The 26097-nt window shown below is 51.2% G+C and overlaps 2 protein-coding genes and 1 long non-coding RNA gene across 7 annotated transcripts in view; 2 read left to right on the top strand and 1 right to left on the bottom strand.

Moving 5' to 3' along the window:
* Window positions 1-8929, top strand: part of HNRNPUL1 (heterogeneous nuclear ribonucleoprotein U like 1) — a 41955-nt gene extending 33026 nt beyond the window's left edge. For all 4 annotated transcript variants that reach the window (XM_045570842.1, XM_045570840.1, XM_045570841.1 and 1 more), the window contains 5 exons: window positions 3493-3661; window positions 4188-4472; window positions 5498-5787; window positions 7277-7468; window positions 8033-8929. In XM_045570842.1, coding sequence (XP_045426798.1) covers window positions 3493-3661; window positions 4188-4472; window positions 5498-5787; window positions 7277-7468; window positions 8033-8149 — 1053 coding nt within the window. In that variant the 3' untranslated portion in view covers window positions 8150-8929. The remainder of the gene's footprint in view (window positions 1-3492; window positions 3662-4187; window positions 4473-5497; window positions 5788-7276; window positions 7469-8032) is intronic.
* Window positions 8930-11306: 2377 nt separating this feature from the next.
* Window positions 11307-24258, top strand: CCDC97 (coiled-coil domain containing 97). Of its 2 annotated transcripts, XM_036408161.2 has the most exons (6): window positions 11307-12067; window positions 16040-16495; window positions 18020-18301; window positions 18748-18877; window positions 20661-20723; window positions 22190-24258. In XM_036408161.2, exons 1-6 carry the CDS (start codon window positions 12028-12030, stop codon window positions 22440-22442), a joined length of 1224 nt encoding a protein of 407 aa, XP_036264054.1. In that variant the 5' UTR covers window positions 11307-12027; the 3' UTR covers window positions 22443-24258. The 2 variants fall into 2 exon arrangements, with proteins under 2 accessions (XP_036264054.1, XP_036264056.1); XM_036408163.2 differs by lacking the exon at window positions 22190-24258 and having other exon boundaries at window positions 20661-22140.
* A 582-nt stretch (window positions 24259-24840) lies between these two features.
* LOC118702345 lies at window positions 24841-25921 on the bottom strand. Its single transcript, XR_004982700.2, has 2 exons — window positions 25671-25921; window positions 24841-25634 (listed from the first exon to the last, which is right to left on the bottom strand). It is a non-coding gene; the product is annotated as an uncharacterized LOC118702345 (long non-coding RNA).
* Window positions 25922-26097: the final 176 nt, after the last annotated feature.

Genomic DNA, 26097 nt, shown 5'->3' with positions numbered 1-26097 from the left:
AGAACCCCCTTCAGCAATTCATATAATTCTGTTTTGGTGGTGATGAACTCCTTTAGCTTTTTTTTTTTATTAGTGAAGCTCTTTATCTGGCCTTCGATTCTGAGTGATAGCTTTGCTGGGTAGATTATCTTTGGCTGTAGGTTCTTACTATTCATCACCTTGAATATTTCTTGCCATTCACGTCTGGCCTGCATGGTTTCTGTTGAGAAATCAGCTGACAATCATATAGGTGCTCCTTTATAGGTAACTACCTGCTTTGCTCTTGCTGCTTTTAATATTCTCTTTGTCTTTTCCTCTTGGAATTTTAATTATGATTTGTCTTGGTGTGGTCCTCTTTGGATTTCTTTTATTTGGAGTTCTGTGCGCTTCCTGGACTTGTAAGTCTAATTCTTTAACCAGGTTGGGGAAGTTTTCTGTCACTATTTCTTTCAGTATGTTTTTGATATCTTGCTCTCTCTCATCTTCTGGGACCCCCATTAATTCTGATGTTGGTTCGCTTGAAGTTGTCCCAGAGGTTTCTTACATTATCTTCAATTTTCTGGATTCTCTTGCCTTCTAGCTTCTGCAGAGGAGTGTCTTCTGGCTCTTTATGTTCCAAATCTTTGACTTGATTCTTGCGATCTTCCATTCTGTTTTTAGGACTCTGTGTAATATTTTTTATTTCAGACAATGTATTCTTTATTTCTTGTTGATCCCTTATCATTTCTCATTGATTCCTTATTAATTCTAGTTGATCTCTTTTCATATCCTCATAGGTCTTATTGATCTTTTCTAGGAAATTCTTGAAAAACCTTATAATCGTAGATTTGAACTCTATATTCAGTTGCTTTTTGTCCTCCATTTCTTTTGTTTGTGATCTATTTCGTTGTCCCATTTTCGCAGCTTCCCTGATGGGGTGGAGTTTCAGGGTGGAGCCTACAGCCTTGGCTTCTGTCAGCACTGCCCTATGCCTATGAGACTCCTGAGTCTCAGTATTCCTCAGGGTCCTTCAGTACTCGCTGCAAGCACCTCCGAGAGAAAGGTGCCCTGGATTTTCACCTGCTACCAAACAGTCTAGGCTCTCCCCCAATGAGCCCGGAACTGGGGTTCAGTTCAGCTGGAAGTGGAGTTAGAGGTGGCGTTCAGAGCAGTCTGGAGCCCCTGTCTCCTTCCCACCAGGGCAATCCCACAAGCACAGCCCTTCTCTGCACGCATGTGCGCGCCTCCGGGACCTCCTTTCTCCGCTCCCCCGGGGTTCTGCCTTACAGCCCAGCTCCCTCTGTGTGAGCCTGGGTCCCCGGGGTCTGGCCTAGAACTGGGGTTCAGAGCAGTCGGAACTGGGGCCCAGCATAGTCAGAACTTTTATCTCCTTCCTGCTAGGGAACGCCAGCCAGGCACTCAGCCTCCCTCCTCTCCGGCTCTGTCCTCTCTGCGCTCCTCGCCTGTTTCCGTACCTTGGGCGCTTCCTTCTGGTTTTCTCCTTGCTTCTCATTGTAGAATTTCCAGTCAGTCGACTTTCCTGTAATTCTGGGTAATGTCCATTTTATATTTTAGTTGTATTTTATTGAAATTGTTGTGTGCGGCTGCAGCTGGGTGTTTACCTGTGCAGCCAACTTGGATTCTCCTGGGTGAGGCTGATTTTTCAGAGAAGGACTGAGGGAATGAAAGAATCAGTGCTGATGAAAACAATTTACGCAACTGTCAGAAGAGGTGGTTCATTATGATATTCATTCTATATATGTTATGCAGTCATTAAATGAAAACACTGGGACAGAAAAACATTACAGAAACGTTAAGTGAAAAAAAGCTTCAGAAGAATGTATAGTATGATTTCATTCATGTTAAAAAAATCACACAGATGTTTTTATTAAGTATATTTTTTAATTTGTTTTAAATATATATTTTTTTAATTTCAGAGAGGAAGGGAGAGGGACACAGAGATAGATCCACTGCCTCTTGTATGCCCCACACTGGGGATTGATCCTGCCACCTGGGCATATGCCCTGACCAGGAATAGACCTGGTTCATAGGTTGACGCCCAACCACTGAGCTACAACTGGCTGGGCCACACATATGTTTTTAGAAAGACATAAATTTGCCTAGCTGTTTTAGCTCAGCTGATAGAGTGACGGCCTTCGGACTGAAGGGTACTCGGTTTGATTCCAGTTAAGGGCACATGCCTAGGTTGGGGGCTCGATCCCCAATGGGGACAGACATGCAGGAGACAACCGATCAATTATTATCTCATTGATATTTCTATCTCTCTCTCCCTCTCCCTTCTCTGAAATTAATAATTTATATAATTAATAATATACATATTGATTTTTACAGAGCAGAAGGGAGAGGGATAGAGAGCTAGAAGCATTGCTGAGAGAGAAACATCACAATCAGTTGCCTCTTGCACACTCCCTACTGGGCATGTGCCCACAACCAAGGTACATGCCCTTGACCAGAATCGAAACTGGGACCCTTGAGTCCGTAGGCTGATGCTCTATCCACTGAGCCAAACTGGTTAGAGCTATAAATTTTTTTTAAAAAGACAAATTTAATCATCTCTAGGAAATAAGATTGGAAGTAGTGGATGAAGGGATTCTTACTCTAAACTTTACAACTTGTACTCTGAATTTTTTTTTAAAATATATTTTATTGATTTTGTACAGAGAGGAAGGGAGAGAGATAGAGAGTCAGAAACATCGATGAGAGAGAGTCATCGATCAGCTGCCTCTTGCACACCCCCTACTGGGGATATGCCCGCAACCAAGGTACATGCCCTTGACCGGAATCGAACCTGGGTCCCTTCAGTCCCCAAGCCGATGCTCTATCCTACATGTGTCAAACACAAGGCCCGCGGGCCAAATCCGTCCCACCAGGCCTTGCAATGTGGCCCGCACCTCGCTGTCATCACTGCACTCCGCTGCGTTTCCATCACAATGACAGTTTATGACTGTTCAGTAAACCATTCGGCCCGCGATTTAGGCTGGATTTTAGATTTTGGCCCCTTCTCTGATTGAGTTCGACACCCCTACTATCCATTGAGCCAAACTGGTCTCGGCTACTCTGAATTTTTTATGATGAACATGTACGGGCATTTCTCTGAGATATTGTGTGTTCTGTTCTAGACCACCACTGCAATAGAGTCATGATCTGGTGGGAGAGTCTTGCCTTCAATTTGTAAAACACACAACATCTGTGAAGCTAAATAAAACGAGGCCTATATTACTTGTGGGGAGGGGGGCAGTTGTAAAGCAAAGAACGAGAACAAAGAGGATTAAAGTGCGAAGCCCAACCATTGAAATCCCTTGTCCTGTGAGTGTCAGCAATTGCTTTTCCGAGTCAGTTCATTTTCTGAGGGTGAATTCAAAAATCTTAAAAGTGAAGAAGAGCAGTTTCTTGTGTTTCTCTGCTTATAAGAACTAGTGCCCTTTTCTCAGTCCTTGGCTGACATAGTGCCCCACAGATGAGAAAACCATTTTGTAATATGCCATCTCTTGCCTCTTCTGTCACCTACCCTAGACAAATGTTTATGGGTCAGCTCAGAGACGAAAAATGAGACCATTTGAAGGCTTCCAGCGCAAAGCTATTGTCATTTGTCCCACTGATGAGGACTTAAAAGACCGAACAATAAAACGAACCGACGAAGAAGGGAAGGATGTCCCAGATCATGCTGTCTTGGAAATGAAAGGTAGGAAATGAATGATTCCCAAAGGATCATCTCAATCAGAAACATCTCCTCTAGCTCCTTTTTTTTTTTTTTTAATCTTGTTCTTTCTTTGCTTCTGCTTTGTTTCTTCCCTGTCTAGTACAGCTGTGAATGGAAAAGCTGCCCGTATCTCTTTTGCAAGGTTTTCAGACAAGTGGGAATGGGGTGTGATGGAGATAATGTGTGGGAACAAATGCTAGCAACCTGCATGCTCACCTGCCTATGGCCCTCATTGAGTGAGCTGACTGTGAGCAAGCCTCAATCTGCCTCCCTGATTCTACCTGCCTCGCCTGCTCCTGCAGGGAGCATTTATCAACACTGGTTTGTTGGGTCTTAGCTACCTATTTAGGATATGAGAAGAGGTCTCCATTAGCCACTGGCCATTGTCAGAATCTAAGGTTAGGATCCTGTCTGGTCTCTTGCTTACTACTCCAGTGTCATGGTGTGGAGGGGACCACACCTCAAAAAGTACTGACCTATTTGTTCCCTCTGGGGACCTCCCTTCTAGCCAACTTCACGTTGCCAGATGTTGGGGACTTCCTGGATGAGGTACTGTTCATTGAGCTGCAGCGAGAAGAAGCAGACAAGTTGGTGAGACAATACAACGAGGAAGGCCGTAAAGCCGGGCCACCCCCTGAAAAGCGCTTTGACAACCGAGGCGGTGGTGGCTTCCGGGGCCGTGGGGGTGGTGGCACTTTCCAGCGCTATGACAACCGAGGCCCCCCTGGGGGCAACCGAGGAGGCTTCCAGAACCGAGGAGGAGGCAGTGGTGGAGGAGGCAACTACCGAGGAGGTGAGCTCTCACACTTCTTTCTGGTTTCTGGGTCAGGGTTGGGCTTTGTAACTGTTTATTCAGTCAGTAGGTGAAGTCTGGGGGCCTCAGGGAAATGCTTTCACTATCCTGTTCCCCCAGGGCACTTGCCCATTTGTATGTCACATTGCTGTCATTTTTGTGCATCTTCCTCATCTGGCCTTCAGCTTGAGAAGATGAGCCAGACCAAGTTACTGTCAGTCCTGGGTCCCAGCTCAGGACCTGGTGTAAGCGAAATGTTAGAACTGCTTTGTGTTTTATATTTTAAAATGAATGGGAAAGTGGGCTTAGAAAGGTTAATTTACCCAGAATTTGCCCAACTAAATCTAGAGTTGGGATCAAGTGACCCAAATTCCAAGTTCTTAGTCACTAAGTTCTGCTGTCTGCAATAAAGTGCATGATCATAATTTAGCTGGCATGCCCTACTATGTTTTGGTCCTATGCTGCAAAGTTTGGGGACACAGCCGGACCCTGACAGACGCATTACCCTGTAGTGACAGTCCAGAAGGATTCTGAGCTTAATAGGAAAGCCCAGCGGAACTGTGACTTTAGATGGCACAATCTGTAGGGGAGCGGGAAGGCTTCCTGAGAGCCTAAGTTAAGGTCTAGAGACCAGTAGGAGTTGGAAGAGGGAAGAGTCTCATGCTCAGGAAACAACTGCATGAGGGTTTGGGAGAGACTGGCCCATTTGGACAACACTAATGAGGACTGTCCCCAGTGCTTGGCATCCCCTCTTCCAGATTATCTCTTATGATTTATTCAACAGCTATCAAGGTGCTGAGGACACAGTTGAAACCAAGACAATCCTGTCAGCCAACAGTGATAACCAAGTGTTATCAGGGCTGCATGGCAGAGTGCACCTAGGGGTCTGGGGAATCTCAGAGAGGGTACTCTATTTACTTGACTGAGCTGACCCACACTGGGCTGCAGCAGTCACCAAGTCAGCCCAGCTCTTGAGGGGCCCAAGTTGAGAAGGACAGGCCTCTCATCTGGTTTCTCCAATGCAGGTTTCAACCGCAGTGGAGGTGGTAGCTACAACCAGAACCGCTGGGGTAACAATAGCCGGGATAACAACAACTCCAATAACCGAGGCAGCTACAATCGAGCTCCCCAACAGCAACCACCCCCTCAGCAGCCACCACCACCACAGCCACCACCACAGCAGCCCCCGCCACCACCCAGCTACAGCCCAGCTCGGAATCCACCAGGGATCGGCAGCTATAGCAAGAACAGCAACATCCCTGGCTCGAGCGTCAGTACCAGCACCCCCACTGTCAGCAGCTACAGCCCTCCACAGGTGAGAGGAGGTGGGATCAGGGAAATTTCCAACACCTGCTTCAGCCCATCTCCACTCCTTCCCCCAATCCTACTCTTCTTTCTCTCAGACATTGCTTTTGACAAGGATGGCCAACTCCAGGTCCATCCAGCAAGTGTATTTCTCTTGGCTGTGTCACTGGCTCACTGAATCCCCAAGAAAGCACTCAGAGTTGCCCCTTGCCCACGCTGGAAGGGGCTGATGCTATTGTTTTCAGGATGTGGAAACAAGCCCTAAGCTTGATAAGGACTTGGCCTCTGCTCCGAGACCTTCAAACAGAGCAGCTCCAGACTCAGTTCCAGTTCTCTGAAAGCCAGTGCTCCGACTCTGGAATGCACAGGCCCCTGTCAACCAGAGGATGTCTCCTTTTATTGTGCAGCCGTTTCCTGAATACCTTTCACATGCCAGGCCTGGGAACAGCTGCCAAGAGACAGATGAATGGTTCCCACTCCTGGTCTAACAAGAATATTTTCTAGAACAGTAATTGAGCAGGCAAAGATTCAGACCCCACCCTAAAACATCCTGGTTTTGTGATCTTGGACTGCCTTACCTCTTTGGACCTCATTTTTCTCATAGAGTACTAGAGTTGTTCATAGAATTCACATCCCAAGGCTTGTTGTGGGAGATGGTTGGTGGCATTATAGCTTCATGGGACCACAGTTCTGGGGTCAAGTCCTGGCTCTCTGCCTCTTGGGTACAATCAATGATTTAACCTCCCCGAGTGTGTACTTCCTTATCAATAAAACGAGGCTGATGGAGTATACCTCTCAGAGCTGGTGGGAGGGACTGGGTTAGTTAATGAGATAGCCTGGACATGGGAAGCACTTTAGAAATTACCACTATTATTTTTCTTTATATAAATAAGCTTTTTTAATTATTTTTTTGTTAATCCTCACCATAGGATATTTTTTATTTACTTTAAGAGAGAGTAGAAGGAGGGGGAGAGAGAGAAACATCAATGTGAGAAAGATACATCGAATGGTTGCCTCCTCACACACACTGACCAGAGCCAAGGATTGAGCCTGTAATCAAGATATGTGTCCTTGACCAGAATTGAACCCAGGACCCTTCAGTCTGCGGGCCAATGCTCTATCCACTGAGCCAAACCTACTCTTTTTCTCAGTAACTTTTTCCGTAATGACTCACAATTTACTGAATACCCATTGGTTTGTGTTTGCAAGCTTATTGAATACACAAGATAATCAAAGAGTTGTTGTAAGTTTTGTTTTACAGGGCAGGAAAACTTGGGATTTCAAGAGATGCCTTGTACTTTGCTCCCCAAGGTCTCAGAGTCTATAACAGCTCTGTATCCCACCCTGCCTTTCCTGCCATGATGTTAACCCACCTCCCCCTCCGCCTCCACCTCCACCTAGGAAGTTCCCTTATGGGCCCACTGCTTACAAAAGCCTTTCCTTCATCCCAGCTGAACTGGCTATTTCACAGAGCCCTGGTTTTTCCCCCTACTTTCTAGCCGAGTTACAACCAGCCACCCTACAACCAGGGAGGTTACAGCCAGGGCTATACAGCCCCACCACCTCCACCTCCACCACCACCTGCCTACAACTATGGGAGCTACGGCGGCTACACCCCAGCCCCTTACACCCCACCACCACCCCCTACTGCACAGACCTACCCTCAGCCCAGCTATAACCAGTATCAGCAGGTAGGTATCAAATGAGGGCATGGGTTAGGGAGGCTGGGGGCAATGGAATGGAGAGACTCTCAGGTCCCCTTGCAGTGTGTATTCCCAGAGTCCTTATCCCATGAAGATGAGCAGCCTGTAAGGAATTCACCTGATGTAGCCAGTCCATTTAGGTGAACACCTCTGTTCTGGCTGCTCAACAACTGATATCCTAGCTCCTCTCCCCAGTGCAGCAAGGCAAGGGTATAGCAGTAGCCTCCAGATCCTGCCTCAGCAGCATGGCCAGTGTGGTGCTAGGTCACCATACCCGTGATTAAGTATTTTGAATGTGGTACTTAACCTATATCTAGAAAGGGCCTTAGGTTGGCAAGCCAGGCGACCTGGGCTTCAGTCCCTCGTTGCCCATCCATGTGGCATCAGGTCAGTCCCTTGTCCTCCCTGAGTGCCTTGATTTCTCTGTCAGGGGACCCATGTGTCAGCTGTTGTCACTGCACCCATCTCTCCCCTGGGTGAAAGTGGGGTGAGGGGAGGAACCAAATGGAGGTCTAGATGAGGGCCAACTCTGTACTTTTGTTTTCTCCCTAGTATGCTCAGCAGTGGAACCAGTACTATCAGAACCAGGGCCAGTGGCCGCCATACTACGGGAACTACGACTACGGGAGCTACACCGGGAACACACAGGGGGGCACAAGCACTCAGTAGCCAGTGTACCCCGGAGGCCCCTACCGGCTTCCTCCACCAGCGCCCACCATGGCCCCTCATCTGCCCCCGCCGGGTCCTGTGGTGCTGGGGACAGGTCATCCCAGGGCTGCCTCCCTCCAGCCCACTGCCTCCCCTCTGAGGGGCTTCTTCAACCACAGGGCTGGGCCTTTTTCTCTGGATTCAAACAGGCAACAATGAACTCTTATTTTCTCTTTCTCTCCCTGCCTTCTTCCTCTCCCTCTTTCCGTCCTTCTTGACTAAATACCCCCCCCTCCTTGGTCATGCAGTGATGCTAGAATGACTGAGCGCAGGACCCCTTTCTGTCCATTCTTCCCAGCCCTGCTCCAGACCCTCAGCTTCCCAGACCCTCATGCAGTTGGTTGTAAATTCTTCAGGAGCTGTTTTAACTGTCTACTTTTCAGGATTTAAAAAAAAAATCAAAAAATTAAAAAAAAAAAAGTTTAAAAACAAAATATGGAGGGAGGAAGCAGTGACAGATATTTTTTTGGTAATTATGCTTTTTTTTAATTTTTAGAATTTGTCTGTTTTTACTGTGGGTTGGCTGTTGATACTTCATCAGGATAACCATTTCTTTGCTGAGTTCAGGCAACCAATGAAGAACCACACCTTCAAAACAAAACCACAAAATCATCTTTAACCTAACTTTTTATACAATGTCTCAGTTTCCCGTAACTTTGCACATGAGCTTCTGTGTTGAGTTGAATTGTAACTGCTTTTTGTATTTGGAGAGAGTGTGACTATTGAACTTGAAACCTTTTATTCCAGGTGTCTTGGTAGTTTCTGGTGGGATTAAGCCGGCAAGAAGGAAATGGGGGAGGGGTGTCCCCTTCAGAATATGCTTCCTCTCCAGAGATCTCCCAGGTGGCAGACCTAAAGCTTTTTCCTACAGTGACCTCTGATTATTTTTACTTGCCCTTGACCCATATGTTTTAACAGGATTTTAACAGACTGCACTTATTAAGAAATGTGTTTCCCTGTTTTGTTTTGTTTTGTTTTGTTTTTTCTTTCAATAAATGACATGGCACCTCCTAGCAGGAAGGAAGAAGGGTTGAAACCTTGAAGTGCAATTGGCCTTTCATTGGGATGAGGGCCTTTTCAAGGGGACATTATTTACCACTCATTAAACACTTATTGAAGGATTCATGCCTAGCCCCATTTTTGGTGCTGGGGATGCCACCTTAAACCTGGGACCCTTAGTTTAAAGCCCACTAGTTCGTTTTTGAAGTGGTTCTCTGGTCCCTGCCCTTTCCAGTCCATTCTCAGTCCCAAGTCTCCAAGAACATGTTTGGAAGGTATGGAACCAGATCCCTAGGTGTGGAGTGTAAGGCTAATAGGAGGAGTCATCACTGGGTATCACTGCTCATCCACCTCAGGCCTGGTCTGTGAGCTGGATGTAAGATAGTTCCTGTCTGTGTCTGGGTCCAGTCCCGTGGAGATTACAGGAGCTTCTTTATCCAGCCATTAGGTTAGGAACTTGCTGTGTTCCTCACTGGGTCTGGATGGCGCTGAGAGGCACAGCGTGACCAAGGCAATCATGGTGGACCCTGCCCTCCCAGGACTCCCAGTCCACAAGTAACAATGGCCTGTCATCAAATGGTGATAAGCACATAGTGGTCAGCTATGAGAGCCTACAGTGGTGATGATGGTGAGGGCTTCCCTAGAGTGAGCCAGTTAAAGGAAATTCTGATTGCATTCCCACAGCTCATCATCCCCAGCAATGTGAGTCATTTCTCCATTCCCTCTGGATAGGCTGTGTTCCTGGCCCTTTGTGAGGGGCAATGCTGGAGCGAGCACAGGAATAGCCAGTTCAGCCGCATCCCTTCCCTCACAGGAAGTATCTCGGTGTGTGGAAAGGACACAGACTACAAAAAGGAGGAGAAAGGCAAATTGTTTTGAGGTCAGGGCGGGATATCTAAACATAAGGGGTAGAAGTTGGTGGCTACTTGGACTGAAAGACGCTAGAGTAAGTGCCTTTAGCCTGGAAAATCTTACTAACTCTGGTCTATGCCTTGAGCAATAGCTCCCTCTGCTGGCCTCCATACATTTAAGTGTAGTACCCATCTACTATCCTGTGTGAGATATGTGCTGGGAATGCAAACTGGTCCTGGCCAATGTCTAGATAACTGCACCTGCCTCCTCACAGAGCTCCCTTACCTCCAGTCCCCCTGAAACCCTTTGCCCCAAACCCACAAAATATAAAGGAGCTCAAGCTACTTAATTTGGCTTATGAGGCCTCATACCTGGCTCCTGATTACCTCACTGGCTTCATCTTTTGCTGTTCCCTCTTTGCACTTTGGATCAGTGATTTGGGGGGAGTCAAGTCATTTGAATATAAAAATGCCATGATCCAAATTCATGTGTATGTGAAATCTTGGGTAAATATACATGAGGTTTTCAATTCTCTGCCGCCCAATCAAGGCCTTAAAGTTAGAACTTACTCCCATTCTATATGAAGCCTTTATAGCAACCAGAACTATCCATGTGTGTGCTCTAGATATTTGGCTTCGCCCATCCCCCTACCTGAGACCCCTACCAGCCTTCCTCTTGCTTTAAATCTTTTTTATATATATATATATATTTTATTGGTTTTTCACAGAGGAAGGGAGAGGAATAGAGAAAAACAATCAGCTGCCTCTTGCACACCCCCTACTGGGGATGTGCCTGCAACAAAGGTACATGCCCTTGACGGGAATCGAACCTGGGACCTTTCAGTCTGCAGGCCGACGCTTTATCCACTGAGCCAAACTGGTTTCAGCCCTAAATTAAGGTGACTAGACACAATCACGATTTCTAACAATTTGTCCCGCGGTGTTTTAAAATGTCCCGATTTTTTGAAAGATTCTTTTTAGCCGAGACCGGTTTGGCTCAATGGATAGAACATCGGCTTGGGGACTGAAGGGTCCCGGGTTCGATTCTGGTCAAGGGCATGTACCTTGGTTGCGGGCATATCCCCAGTAGGGGGTGTGCAAGAGGCAGCTGATCGATGACTCTCTCATTGATGTTTCTAACTATCTCTCTGTACAAAATCAATAAAATATATATATATTTTTTTTAAGATTCTTTTAAAAAATCGGGACTTTTTTTTAAAACACTGTGGAACAAATTGTTTAAAATCGGGACGTCTGGTTACCTTACAAATCATCTTTCAAATCTCAACTGGGACATCCTATCCTCCCAAAAGAAGCCTTCCCTGGTCCTCCAGAATGGATGGCAGCTCCCTTAGCCCCCTCAGTACATTAGAGCCCTGAACTTTCAGGACAGTCACTAATGACTTGTGTGTACTTACTACCTAGTAAGTTCTAAGGCCACGTTTTTCTCCATGCCCGCAGATTGCCCCAGTCCTCACCACCCATCTCATGCTAACCAGGGACTGGGTGTGATGACAGCGCAGAGACAAGGCTTAGTAAATATTTGAAATGGTGGAAAAGATAAAAGGAAAGGCTGGCATTTAAAACTAGAGCACAAACCCTTTGAAGCCCTCAAGGGTTTCTCATTCACCCAATCATCCACCCCAAAGTGAAGGATGCCGGGTTTGGAATTACTGCAGTGAACAGGTTGAACAATGGTCCATCTTCCTGCAGATATTCCAGGTCCGTAGAAGTTCAGGTTGGAGGTGGAGGAACCAAATGTTAGGCCTCTGACCCGGGTGGCTTCCTTCCTGGCTTCGGAGAGTGGAGCTTAAGCGAGACACGCATGCGCATAGGAAGGTCCGCCTTCGGCCCGGAACTTTGATTCTGGGTGCAGCGGGGCATCGGGACCTCAGGTGGAGTGCTCAACCGGAAGAGGCCGCTTAGGGATTGGGGCCGAGTTAAATGTGCTGAGCCTACCGCGGCGGTTAAAAAGCGTAGAAAGTCTGGATGGAGGCTGTGGCGGCAGCGGCAAGGGAACCTGATGAAGGTGAGGTCAAGGCGACGCGGAGGCGGCGGAAGGGTGGGGCTGCGGTGTCTTTGGAAAATGATTCCCAGATCGCGACGGAGGTCTCTATAGAGGGACACCTGCCCTCGATCTTACCTGTCCCTTCACCACTCTGTCCCTTCACCACTTTGTCCAGATTAACCCCTCTCTTTGCGGGCTGACCTCCTTTACTGGGTCCCCTTCCCCGAAATTAAACTCTAACTCGTTCCAGGCCAGCCTTTTCCGTGTCCCAGTTCCTCCTGGCTAATTCTCAGGTCAGCTAACATTAACCGCTCCCCTGCCCCTGGCTTACCTCACCTGTGTCTCAGCCAACCCTGTTCCTCAAATTTCCTCCTTCATTTGTGTAGCTGATGCTTTCCTTTCCCCAGACTAGCCTTCCTCCTGCCCCATGCAAACTACTTACCTCAGACTGTCGGTTTCCTCCATTTCATTCTAATTCTCCCCCCAAAGTTCGCAGCCCCATCTGCCACCTCAGGGTGCTTAATCATTTTCTGTGCTCCCCGATCTCTCTCCATTGCATTTTAAATCTATTTCTCCTGATGCCTTCCCATAAGTGTCTAAAATGCTTTTGTTTTGCTCATCTCAAAATTCCATCCCCCTGCTTCAAAGTAGCCCCATGTGGGGTGAAGTGTGGGTGGGAGGCTGAAACATCACTGTCCAGAAATTGATAATTGTTGAAGCTGGATTACTGGGGGGTTAGAGTGGTTGTACTCTCTATTTTTGTGCATGTTTGAAATTTTCCATAATAAAAAAAAAAAATGTTTTAACCTAAAGAGAAAATCTATCTCTTAATTCCATGCTGCCTTCCAGAAACCATCCTACCTTTTCCAAAGAGTCATCCATACTTTTTCCATTTCCCCATCTCCCACCCACTGCAATCTGGCTTTTACCTTCAGGAACTGCTCTGGTTAGGGTCTCCAGTGACCTCCCTGTGTTACCCCATTCAGTTTTTTTCTTATTAGATGACATGGAGAATACAGTGCTATTGACCCCTCCGTCCTTCTTTAAGGTTTTCCCTTGGTTTCTCTGACACCCTTCTTTCCGATTTCCTTCTTATCGAGCTCAGCCTCTATTTGTTTCCCAAGACTGCTGCCGCAAATTACCACAAATGGGATGGCTTTAGACAACAGAAGTTTATTTTCACCATTCTGGAGGCCAGAGTCAGATCAGTATCACTGGGCTGGTATCTAGGCCTCAGCAAGACAGTGGAGGGCACCTCACAGCCTCTAAGAAGAACCCATTCCTTGCCTTTTCCACCTTTTGGCAGTTCCTGGCATTCTTTGGTTGTGGCCACATCACTCCAATCTCTGCTTCCCTCTGTCTTCACATTGCCATCTCCTCCATGTATGTCAAGTCTTACAGGACACGTGTGATGGTTTTTAGAGCCCACCTGGATAAAGCAGGATAATCTCCCCATCTCAGATGCTCAACTTAATCACATCGACAGAGACCCTTTTGTTGCTATTGTCGTTGGCTATACCAGGTAACATTAACAAGTTCCAGGAACTAAGACATGGTTGTCTTTTTGGAGACTTTTTTTAAAAATATATATATATTATTGATTTTTTACAGAGAGGAAGGGAGAGAGATAGTTAGAAACATCGATGAGAGAGTCATCGATCAACCGCCTCTTGCACACCCCCTACTGGGGATATGCCCACAACCAAGGCACATGCCCTTGACCGGAATCGAACCTGGGACCCTTGAGTCCGCAGGTCGACGCTCTATCCACTGAGCCAAACTGGTTTCGGCTGGAGACCATTTTTTTAGAATCTTTCATAGACATATCTTCTCCCCATCCAGTTAGGGCTCTTTCCTAATCCCTCTTTTCTCATCTCACTTATGTCTCTGCCCCTGCCCTCCCCATGACCTCTAATTTCTTTCAGCTTTAATTGTCTTGACTCTATAACCCCCGCAACTCTGTCCCCAGCCCAGCACTTCTCTCCTGAGAAGTCTCTAGTCCCGTGTACTAATGGTCTCTTACATGCTTCCCCTGAGTGTCCCCTAGTTCCCTCTTACCTTCCATGTCCTGAACTGAAGTCAGCATCTTCCCTCAAACTTGCTTGTCCATGTCTTTGTCTCAGACACAGTTTGACTAGTTCAGGGGGCAGAGCCCAGGATCTTAATTGGATACCTCCCTTACCTTCCAGCCCTTCAGCCCCATGGCTTATGTACTTGGCTTCCCAGATACATTTTTCTTTTTAATATTTTTAATTAATTTCAGAGAAGAAGGGAGAGGAATAGAGAGAAGCATCAATAGTGAGAGAGAGTCGTTAATCGGCTGCCTCCTGCACGCCCCACACTAGGGATCGAGTCCACACCTGGGCATGTGCCCTGACCAGGAATGAACCCTGACCTCCTGGCTCATAGGTAGACACTCAGCCACTGAACCATGCCAGCCGGGCCCAGACATCTTTCTCACCACCACTCCTCTTGTCCCCTCTTTGATAGCCCCTACCCCGGTCAGCCTTAAAAAATATTTTTGTGTATTTAAATCTTCCGGTGCCTGGCTGGGATTTATGAACCAGGAGGCCACAGTTCGTTTCCCAGTCAGGGCACATGCCTGGGTTTTGAGCTCAGTCCCCGGTGTGGGGGTCAATTAATGATTCTCATCATTGGTGTTTCTATCTCTATCCTCTCTTCCTCTCTGAAATCAATAAAAATATATATATTTTTTTAACTGTGCCCTGCCGAAACTGGTTTGGCTCAGTGGTAGAGCATCGGTCTGCGGACTGAAAGGTCCCAGGTTCAATTCCGGTCTAGAGATGTGCATTGGTTGCGGGCACATCCCCGGTGGGGGGCGGGGAGGGGTGCAGGAGGCAACTGGTCGATGTTTCTCTCTCATCGATGTTTCTAGTTCTCTATCCCTGTTCCTTCCTCTCTGTGGAAAATCAATAAAATATATTTTTAAACAAACAAAAACAGCCCTGACCAGTTTCGCTCAGTGGATGGAGCGTCATCCACTGAGAAGGACTGGAAGGTCTCAGGTTCAATTCTGGTCAGGGGCTTGTACTTTGGTTGTGGGCACATCCCCAGTGGGAGATGTGCAGGAGGCAGCTGATCGATGTTTCACTCTCATCAATGTTTCTAACTATCTCTCTCCCTATCTGTAAAAAATCAATAAAAAATAAATGTAAAAATAAAAAATGAATAGTTTGGAAGAGAATGAATAAATGAGGGAACAAGTTAGCGAATGTATTAAATTTTGAATGTGTTAAATTCATTTGTGAACAAATGAAAAGGCAAAAAATTGAGTGAATCAATGAACGAAGTGGTAAAGGACCAAGTAACTACCCCAAATGCGCTCCTGCCTCAGGGCCTTTCACTGGCTGTTCCCCCGTCTGAAACTCTTCTCCCCCGGAAATGTCATGGTTCAGTTCCCCACCATCCCAGGTCTCTACTGAAATGTGATTTTTTAGGCAAGCTTTTTCTGTCTTAAAATTGCAGCCTTTTTTTTTTTTTTTTTTTTTTTTTTGATTTTTTTACAGAGAGGAAGGGAGAAGGATAGAGAGCTAGAAACATCGATGACAGAGAAACATCGACCACCTGCCTCCCGCACACCCCCCACTGGGGATGTGCCCGCAACCAATGCACATGCCCTTGACCGGAATCGAACCTGGGACCTTTCAGTCCTCAGACTGATGCTCTATCCACTGAGCCAAACCAGTTTCAGCAAATTGTAACCTTTCTCCTCCCTGCCCCCTATTCCCTCTTCCATCCCTCTGTATTTTTTTGCATAGCTCTCAAACCACCACACACTATATGTAAATGTTTTTTATTATCTGTCTCCCACTAAATGTCAATTTCTTGTTTATCGTGGTATCTCTAGGGCCTAACACAGTGCCCAAATTATAGTAGGTGCTCAATAAATGTGGAGTGAGGGACTGAGCACCCAGTCCCTCCTATTCACCCTCACCCCCATCCCGGATTAAGAAATCTCCCCTCTATCCACAGGCTGCACAGAGCCCAATTCTGGGCACTGGGGGGAGCTGAGCTGGATGTCAGTCCCATCTAGACCCCTGGACAAGGTGGAAGCAGCAGAGGGAGCACCAAAGGCCCTGGGCAGTGACGCCTCTGGGGCTGAGAATGTAGCAGTGAGTGCCATGCTGCATGCCGTGGCTGCCAGCCACCTGCCTGTATGCAGCCAGCAGCAAGGAGAGCCTGACCTGACAGAGCAGGAGAAGGTGGCCATCTTGGGCCAGCTGTATCACGAGAAGCCACTGGTGTTTCTAGAGCGTTTCCGTACAGGCCTCCGCGAGGAGCACCTGGCCTGCTTCGGCCACTTACGTGGTGATCACCGTGCAGACTTCTACTGTGCCGAGGTAGCCCGGCAGGGCACCGCCCGGCCCCGCACCCTGCGTACCCGCCTGCGTAACCGGCGCTATGCTGCCCTGCGTGAGCTCATCCAAGGTGTGGGGGCAGGTGGGCTGGACGGGAAGGGAAAGCCTGGCAGAGCAAATGAGAAGGATGCAACTCAGAAACACAGACAGATCCTGGGGGATAAGTGCTGAGCCAGGGATTCAGGGAGAGACAGACAGATGTGAAGTGACAGGGTGAGATTAGGTAGACTACACAATAGGGACCCAGGGAAAGAGAATGGGAATGACCGAAGTACCATTTCAGATCTGTGAACCAGGGACACAGTGCCCAGAACCGTGATAACTGGTTGTCTGTCAGGAAAATTAAACCTCCCTCACTCCGAACACAGAGACATTGCTGGGAATCTCGGGGAGTGTGTTTATGACCCTGGGACATAAAGGCCCTCCAAACAAGACACTCGTAAAGGAAAACATCAGTCAATACCTGTTTACCATGACATGACGGGTGTTTTTGTGACCAAAGACACCAGAACTAAAGGTAAAAGATGAGAGCAAATGAAGCAGAGAGAGAGTGAAGTTTCTTGTTAGGGAAGAGGCATGAGCTGAAGGAAATGAAAGAGCGGGGGACAGCAACAGATGAGCAAGATGAAAACAGGAGAGGGGGGGTGGGGAGGAAGGATGACAGAAACAGGTCAGAGAAGGAGAGGGTGACAGAGCCAGGAAAAGAGGGAAAGAAAGAATATGGTGGGAAACACAAAAGCTGGGGGTAAGAGAGGACAAGATGGGAGGTGCTCCAGAAGCCAGGATTCCGGCAGATTCCCACCCCGGGCTCTGAAAGTAGGGCATGAGGGACCAGGCTCGGTTTAACTGTCAGCTGAAGGACAGAACTGCCCCTGCACGAACAGGCACTCAGGAGAGATGCAGAGGAGCCAGGTTTAGGGTGAGGGATGCCGGGCCCACCTGGGGGGTGGCTGCAGAGAGGAGCACTAGGGAGAGCTGGGGTCTGGGGTCTGGAAGACCACCAGGAAAACCACACCTGGGCAGAGACCATGTTCTACCTGTGCTCACACATGCCAGACACACTTAGGTGTCCAGATGTGTGCACCAACAGCCAGAATGGGGCTCAATGGACAGGCACGCACAGCTTATAGGCTGCAGCTACATCCGCTTGCAACATCCTGCTGCCTGCCTGCAGGCACACAGGTACCTGTGGCAGTGTGTGGACACCCACGGGGGCAGGAGACTGTGAGTCCTGCCCTGGCATATGTCCACAGGCCCCGGCCACCAGTGCCCAGGGGCAGGCTATTCATGGGCCTTACTGTGCAGACATGCTTGGACACATGAGTAAGCATGCAGATACTAGTAGACGCCTGGTCACACAAATGTGCTCAGATGCATGCGTGAATACTGGTGGCCGCAGGACCTCAGGCATCTACGTATTGGAATGTGTGCACTCACACCTGTGTGCTCATGTCTTCCTACCAGCATCAACACACACACACACACACACACACACACACGCATGGACACACGTCTGCTCAGATACCCTCCCCCTGCACGCAGCTCCTGGCCCTGCCCCTAGGCTCCTGACCCCACTCTTGTCTCCTCTGTGCAGGGGGCGAGTACTTCAGTGACGAGCAGATGCGGTTCCGGGCTCCACTGCTGTATGAGCAGTACATAGGGCAGTACTTAACCCAGGAGGAGCTCAGTGCCCGCACCCCAGCCCACCAGCCACCCAAGCCTGGTTCCCCCGGCACACCCACTTGCTCACTCTCCGACCTGCTGCTGCAATCCTACCAGGAACAGGAACTGCAGCAACGGCTGCTCCAGCAGCAGGAGGAGGAGGAGGCCTGCCTGGAGGAGGAGGAAGAGGAAGAAGGGGACAGTGACAAGGAAGGTGAGGACCAGCAGCAGGAGAGCCCCAGTATTGGACTCGGCAGTCCTGGGCCTGCGTGTCTCCTCAGTCCATGGCTCCAGGCTGGGCCCACCTGCAGGTGTGAACATCGAGTCCCTGTCCTGCCTGACCCAAGAGCCATGTGTGCCCTAGCCCTTCCCAACCTCTCCAGCATCTCTGCCCCCACTCCTCAAAAGCAGTCGTTCCCTCTGCCGGGAGTGCCTCCCTTCACCACCCTCAGGTGTCGGGTCCTGACCCTATCCTGCAGCCCCCGGAGCACTGGTTGTCACATGCTCGGTGTGTGTTCCAGGAGGGCAGGGACTGCGGGCTTTCTGGTCACTGTTATGTTCCCGGGGCCACCCAGCACTAAGGATGCAGCCCTCTGAACTGTGTTCAGCACCTCCCTGAGTGCACCCCTCATTCTCCCACACTGGGTGTCTCCCCCACAGACCAGAGCTCTGACAGAGACTCGGAGGCCTGGGTCCCCGACTCAGAGGAGAGGCTGATCCTGCGGGAAGAGTTCACCAGCCGGATGCACCAGCGCTTCCTGGATGGCAAGGACGGGGACTTTGACTACAGGTGCTTCATGCGTCTACCTCCCCGCCCCCAGCCCAGCAGCCTGTAGCTCTCAGCCGCTGCCAGGTCCCAGGCCTCTCCATGGAGGCCTCCCTTCGTAATGCTAGAAGGTCCCAGAACAGTTCCAGGCCATGGCCCTGGGGTCAGGCAGCCGCAGGGTTTCAGATCAGCAAAGATCAGTGGGTGATCTTGGACTGGCCTTGTCCATCCGAGAGCCTCAGTCCTCTCCCCAAATGTAAGGAGGGAATGAGCAGGGCTGACATTCAGCTCAATATTGATAAGGTATTGAAACATTTTCACTTGGCAAGTGGGGTGGCCAGGCAGGATGCCACTACCCCAGGCCTCCCAAATGTCCCCCTCACCTTTTCATGCTGCCGGAAGTAATCCCTGGCAACGTTAATGTCTGCCGGGGAGGGACCTGTGGTGGCTCCTCCAGTATAACCTCAGGGCCAACGTGCGTGGGCCACCTGCTTTGAAAAGGATTTTGCTATCAGGGAGGACACAAGAGAGTGAACTATCAAAACCAAAGATAAGTGGTTTGTCCACTGAAGCAGTCTCGCCTTGTGGCAGCAGAGGGCTCTGTTTCAAACACACTCTGATGCGATGTGAACAAGCAGACCTTGGGGGCACGTCAGCTGAATGGGGATCAGAACAGCCACTGGCCCAATCTGGACTCCCTGGCTCTGGAGTCAGATCCAGGTGGTCACTTCCAGCCTGGGCCAGCCTTGCAGCCTGAATGTCCACAGAAAAAGTGGGTGAGCGCCTAGACCATGGGAGCCCTCAATGAGAGCACCATTGCCGCCATAAAACCCACAAGGAATCCAGGCCTGGTGTGAGAAATGAGGAATGATGGAGGCAAAGCCTGTGCCCTCTCCAGGGGGGCACTGCTGGGCAGCAGGGCCACCTGGTCCCTCTGGTGTTCAGCCACCTCATGCTGAGTTCCAGGCTTAGGATAAAGCAGGAAACAAAACCGATGAGAGGACTCCCAGCCCTGAAGGAGGTCCCCCTGTGGTGAGGAAAACAAGCATCAAGTGTTCAGTGGTGATGGGCCAGGGAGGAAAGGGAATGAGGGGAGACAAGGTGGCCAGGGAAGGCTCTGCGGAGACACCTGCAGGAAGTGAGGGGTGACAGATATTGGGGAAGAGCCCTAAGGCTGCACGGAAGAAGGAAGAACAGCAAGGCTGCCCAAGGGGCAGGAGGGAGCAGCAGTAGGAGGTCCCGTCGGAGTGGAGGGCAGAATGGACAGGGCTTTCTGCACAAAGTGAGCGTGATGAGAGGTGCGGGAGGATTTGCAGTGCTGTCCGGCTCCTCACATGTTAGGATCCCTTGTCACTTTAATGCAGTTTCTGGGCCTCAGAACTAATGATATTGGGACAACATGACTCTGTGAGGGGGCCTATCCTAGTGCACCAGACGTGAGTAGCACCTGGCTCCACCCACTCGGCAGTAGCAGCTCCCTAGTTGTGACAACCAAAGGTTTCCGGTTATCACCAGATGTCATCTGTGGGGACACAGCCTTCCAGGTGGAGAACCACTGCCTTGGGAATGTGGGCCCCGGTGTCACAATCTTCCAACTTTCCAAGAGAAGTCAGAAGTTTTATGTAAAATATTGCCTTTGTTTGAAGCCCTGAGAGATCCAGCATCCCCCTCAGGGGCGTTGGCTGGATCTTAGAGCTGCCAGCATATGGCCTTTGACCTCACGGGGCCGAGCCATTTCCCCAGCTTCCCCAAAGGGAGGGGTCTGGGCCAGGCAGAGCCAGCCTCTGACACCCCCTTCCCTCTGCAGCGCCGTGGATGATAACCCCGACTTCGACAACCTGGACATTGTGGCCCGGGATGAGGAGGAGAGGTACTTTGATGAGGAGGAGCCTGAGGATGCACCCAGCCCGGAGCTAGACGGGGACTGACGGCCCAGCCACCCGCCACCCTGCCCCCCAAAACAAGGCGGCTGGTCAGAGGCTGGCTCAGAGACTCCAGGGGCTCCAGCGAAGCTGCCTCATAGGGTCTGGTCCCATCTCAGACTGCCCCTCCCGCTGTGTCTGCGGTTCCCAACCTTCCCCCCAACCCAACCCTGCTTCTGTCTTCATGGCTGTCCCTCTGGGGTTTTCTGTCTTTGGTCTGTTTTTCTCCCTGCCTTTCTGTCTTCTGCTTTCTGTGTTTCCCTCTCCACCTCGATCTCTTTCCTCTGCCTTTGTTTCTCCTCCTCATTCTGTGCCTTGGCCTCTGTCCCCACAACAGGGTGAATGTCCTTCCCTGACCAAGTCCAGCAGGGCCCTTTATAGCTAGAACCATCCAAGTCAACACCAGTGCCCAACTTGGGGTCAGGCTGATCCCTGGGCCCCAGAGCAGCTAGCTGTCTCCCCTCCTGGTCCCTACCCTGTTATTCACTGTCCCGTTTGTCAGGCTCTCCTTGCCTCTGGAAGTCCCCTTCTCTCCTTTGGCCTTGTGGGCCTGTGGTTCTTCCTGCCAGTCCGTTTCCATCTTCCAGCCTTTCTGGGTTTCGGTGTCATCCCTAGTAGACAATGCAGACAGGTGGAGACCAGAGAGGTGGCCACAGCCATCACCTCTCCACTGGGACCCAGGCTGGGAGGGATGGGCAGGGGAAGCACTGGGTATCGTGGGCCTGCCAGCTCAGGAGTGGGGGGAGGGGTACTCTCTCCTCCCAGCCCACAGCCCCCCTCTGCCCAGCCACAATTTTCCCTTTCTTCACTTCCTCTGCCTCTCTCTCCCACTTGTTTACACTCCCCAAATACGCACAGGCTGTTATCATGGGTCCTGAGTCATCCCACACACACAGGCTGCCCCTCGTCTCTGCCCCCAGCCAGCCACAGGCCCGCCCCACAGAGCCCCCTGCCTCCCCGGCTAATGGGAGCCAGATGGCCGCCTGGTGACTCAGCCACCGGCCTGTGGGAACCCAGGCATCCCGCCTTCCCAGGCCCCCACACCCAGCTCATGCTCCCCCAGTAGACACATGGAAACGGGCCGTCTGCTGGAGGAGAGCATGGCCAAGGGTCAGGGAGGTGGGGCTTGGGGCCTCAGCCCTATGCACAGGAGTAGTGGCATCCTTCCACAGCCAAGCCGAAAGGACCCCTCAAGCTGCCCCTTGGGGCATGTAGTCCCTAGTGAGCAGAGGCCTTGAGGCCTCCAGGGGCCATGGCTGGACCCCCAGGCCACAGCTCTGCCCTCTGGGTCAGCCAGAATTAGAGCCAGACACAGAAAGTGAGAGCTGGATGGGCCCGGAGGGACTCTCAGGCTGTTCAGTGAGACTTTAAAAAAGGAAAGTTCTGATTTCTGAGCAGTTCTAGCCCGTGCCAGGCCCGAGCCAGGTGCCCGACATTGCACGGAATCCTCCCGACATCGCTGCGAACTAGGGACTCAACTCAGACCGGGCAGGGGAGGCCCAGGAAGGAGGGCAGCCTTCAGAGATGAAAAGGCCGGTCTAGAAAGAACCACACGTCCCAGAGAGCTCTCCTGGCCTGCTGTCAGCTATCGGGCACGCAGAGTGGACAGACAGACGTCCTCCGACGGGAAGGCGAGAGAGTTAGCTCTTGATGATGATAGCAGCTAAGCTTCGGGGGCCTCTCGGCACCAGGCACCGTCCTGCACACAGACCTGACTGAATCATCTCGACGGAGAAGCCAGTGTTTGCATCACAACCATCACAGGGTGCTGTGCGTCTGGTGCTATCAGTATAGATAATCCACCTCCCGGAGGAGGCCAGCATCGTCCCGGCAGGCTGACTCACGGGAGAGACGTGTGTCCTGGAACCTGGGCTTATGCCCTCAACTCCTATTCCAGGCATCGGCCCTCTGCACATTTGTCACCTTCGGTCATTAAATGTGTGGTTACTGTGCCGTACATAAACTTGCTTTATTTTGTGTTTAGGTGAACACTGTTAGTAAGAATTGGGGTGAGTCAGATGGGGTGACCAGCATCTGTAGCTGCGGTGGAGGTGGAGCTAGTCAAGAGGGATGGAGAGACACTTCCCAAAGGTCACGGCCTCCGCGCTGAGACCTGGAGGTGCCCCAGTGGCCTGTCCCTCGCTCCCAGGTCTGGGATTGGGGTGGGTGGAGAGCCTGAGTCAGGGAGGGAGGGCCCTGCTGGGGGAGAGTCCGTGCACATCCGGCCCCCACCCCCAGTCTCCTGTCTGTCCTGGCTGCCACCCCCACGTCTGACACCTCTGCGTCCTGCCAAAGCTGACAAGGACTCCACGAGCCTCCAAGGCCTGCCTGCCTGCTCTGTCCTTTGTTCTGCTTCGCTCCCTCTAACCCCCACCCTCCTCTCCATCACCCCTTCGTTCTGCCTCTGCCCCTCTCTGGCTGTCATGTCTACCCTTTCTTCCTCCTTTGGCCTGGGCCTCGGCCTCTTTTCCCTCCCTCCTCACTCCCTGAGTGTCCCTCACTGTCTCATGTCCCCGTTTCCCCTGCTTTCTGTTGGGGCGTCCCCTCCCTGTGTCACTCCTGCTTCTGTTTGCCCTCATGTTTTCCTATCCCTCTCCCTGTCTCTTGGCCAGCCCCCATCGCATCATCTCAATCTCTGTCCTCTTCTCTGGCTCCCAAACCCTGGAAACCCAGAGCAGACATCCAGGTTAGAGTTTACTGGTGGCTCTTGGGAGCCCAGAATGAGGGGTCACCTCCACCCAGAAAGGGGGTGGGAAGGGCAGTGAGGTTACAGCCTGTCTGGCCAGAAGGAAGTGTCTGTGCTGTGGCCTGGTCACCACCCCCCTCCACTGGCCCCCAGGACCTGCTGGGCTGCCACCACCCCCGGGCTGGGACAGAGTAAACACTGCCGCCGGCAGCCTGGGATATTTATACCAAGGGCTGGGCGCGGGTCCAGTGCCCACCGCAGCCCCTGCCCTGCCCTGCCCGCCACAGCCAGCCCCGAGCCAACGTGGCACCAGCCAGCAAGGGGACATACCGCAGATGCAGCCTCCACTCAGCCCGGAGGCCACTGGGCTTGTTGCCCAGGATGCCAGCAACTTCACTGAGGACGCACAATCCCCCCTCCCCTGGAAACGTTAGCACAGAATGCTCATGAGCACACACACACACACACACACACACACACTGAGAGCTCAAAATGCCCTTAAAGGCGAGCAAAATAGAAGCCCACACAACTGCTCACAACACGGACGCCACCTGCTCAGACACCCACAGGGGCTGAAAACCCCACTCCCCACAATGGGCGCGCGCGCGCGCACACACACACACACACACACACACACACACGGAAAACACGGCTCGTGTAAGAAACAAGACATACCACCTCTGGAAACACATCTTTCTCCCAGGCCCATAAACATACACAAAATATCCACATTTCAAGTCAAAATTACACTGAATATTGTATTTCCACACCCGGAGGAAAGTGGCAAAGATGATAAGCAAGAAATTTCAGACACAAAACACGCTCCAGGCATATGACCCTGTTGTAACACAGACCTCCCCAACCACACGTGTCAGGACACAGAGCCCAGAGAGCACACCGACCTGTACAGCAACCACACACACCAGGAACATGGCCGAACCCAGCACTGAACATAACGTGTGCTGGGAACACACTGACAATCCCCACACAGCCTGTGGGCACCCAGCTGGTATGTGGGAGACCCCCATGCTAAGCACATAAAACTCACACCACAAAACTTGGGACACACACACAAAGGTCCTGAACACCTTCAAATTCACAATGGAAACACAAGAGACCGATGCTTGGAATGTCCAGAGATGTAGAGGGCAATGGGCTGTTTGTCTCTCTCTCTCTTACCCATTCACCCCAGTCCCAAGCCTGTCTGGGGGAGGGGGCAGGAAAGCCTGAGCTGGCCTCCCCTTGCCCAGCTTCCTGCCCTCTGGGGGCTGGATAGGAAGCTGGGGCTCCAGCCGGAACCCAGGCTACCCCCCTTCAACTTCCCTCCCTGAGCCTAGGCTTTGGGGGAGGGGAGGACACCCTGAACCCCGGGTCCTGCCCATGCGGTTGGCTGGAAGCCTGAGCTGCCTTATCCCTACGGGGCCTGGCCACCCCAGTGAGGAGGGCGGGGCCGGAGCAGCGCTCACGTGGTGAGAAGGTGCTGAGCCCAGAGTTTTTCTGGCAGCAGGCAGGTGGGTGGGGTGTGTCCGGAGGGCGTGGCCAGGGCTCAGCGCTGGGGGTGAGTGAATTCCCAGGGTGCAGCCAGGACTTGTCCTGAGGCCCAGGCACGAGCTGGGCTTGTGAGGGCCACAACCCTGGGAAGGTGTCTGGGTTTGTGGGACTGCTCCGTCTGGGACCAGGCCGGGCTGTGACAGTGTGTCTGGCTATGACGGGTCAACTGCCGTCTGCTGGGCCATGTGGGACTCCCCAGGCCTGAGTGTGTGGGGCCGTGAAATGTCAAACTGAGTGGGGGCATGACCACCGGGCAGTCTGTGAGATGGTGGTGTGTCAGACCTCCATGTATGGTGTGTGTCTGGACTGTGACGAGTCAGGTCGTGTGCCCGTTTGTGACTATGACCCCATCCGTAGAGGATGTTTGTGTAAACTGCTGGTGGCCTGTTTCATTTCCTTATCCTGTGAGGTGTGTGACAGTCTCTCTGAATCTGTGTCTGGTGTGTGGTGCTTGTGACCATGACCCTACAGGATGCTGGGTGTGTTTTGCTGGGTCCCTATTGACATCTCTGCTTGTGCTGGGTCCCAGTGAGGCTCCAGGCTGGGCTATGTAACGGGATGTCACATGTGGGCTGTGCCTGCTGCCATGTGTCCTGCAGGAGTTCTGGTGTGTTCATTGTGGCTCTGAGAGGGGCATGCATTTGTGTGGCTGTGGGACGCTGTCCGGCTTCACCTCCTGTATGTGTGAATATGTGCACACGTGTGCCACATCCTCAGAGGCTGCAGTGACTCCATGTCACTGTGTCCTTTCATAGGAGCCCAGTGACAATGGCTGCATTTCCTTGCATAGTGACCTCCTCCTGCCCCCATGCTACCCACCCCTCACGGCTCCCTGAGGGTGGAGTGACCGCATGGCTAGCCTAGGCTGGGCTGGTAGAATCCCAGGACCCGCTCATTCAGACCTAGTGCTGCCCACGGGCAAAGGAAACTGGAACTCACACAGCTCTCCCCCCGGGTACCTCTGGGCGAAGCAGTAGTTCAGGGCCTGGGACCTGGGAAGGGGAGGGGACAGATAAGGGAACTGAAACCTGGAAGGAGGAGAGGAAACCAAGATGCCGGAGAAAGAGGAAGCAAGGGAGGATTCA

This window comes from Pipistrellus kuhlii, unplaced genomic scaffold, assembly GCF_014108245.1.
Source record: "Pipistrellus kuhlii isolate mPipKuh1 unplaced genomic scaffold, mPipKuh1.p scaffold_m20_p_38, whole genome shotgun sequence".
Classification (NCBI taxonomy): Eukaryota; Metazoa; Chordata; class Mammalia; order Chiroptera; family Vespertilionidae; genus Pipistrellus; species Pipistrellus kuhlii.
This window is presented reverse-complemented; position numbering and strand designations above follow the sequence as displayed.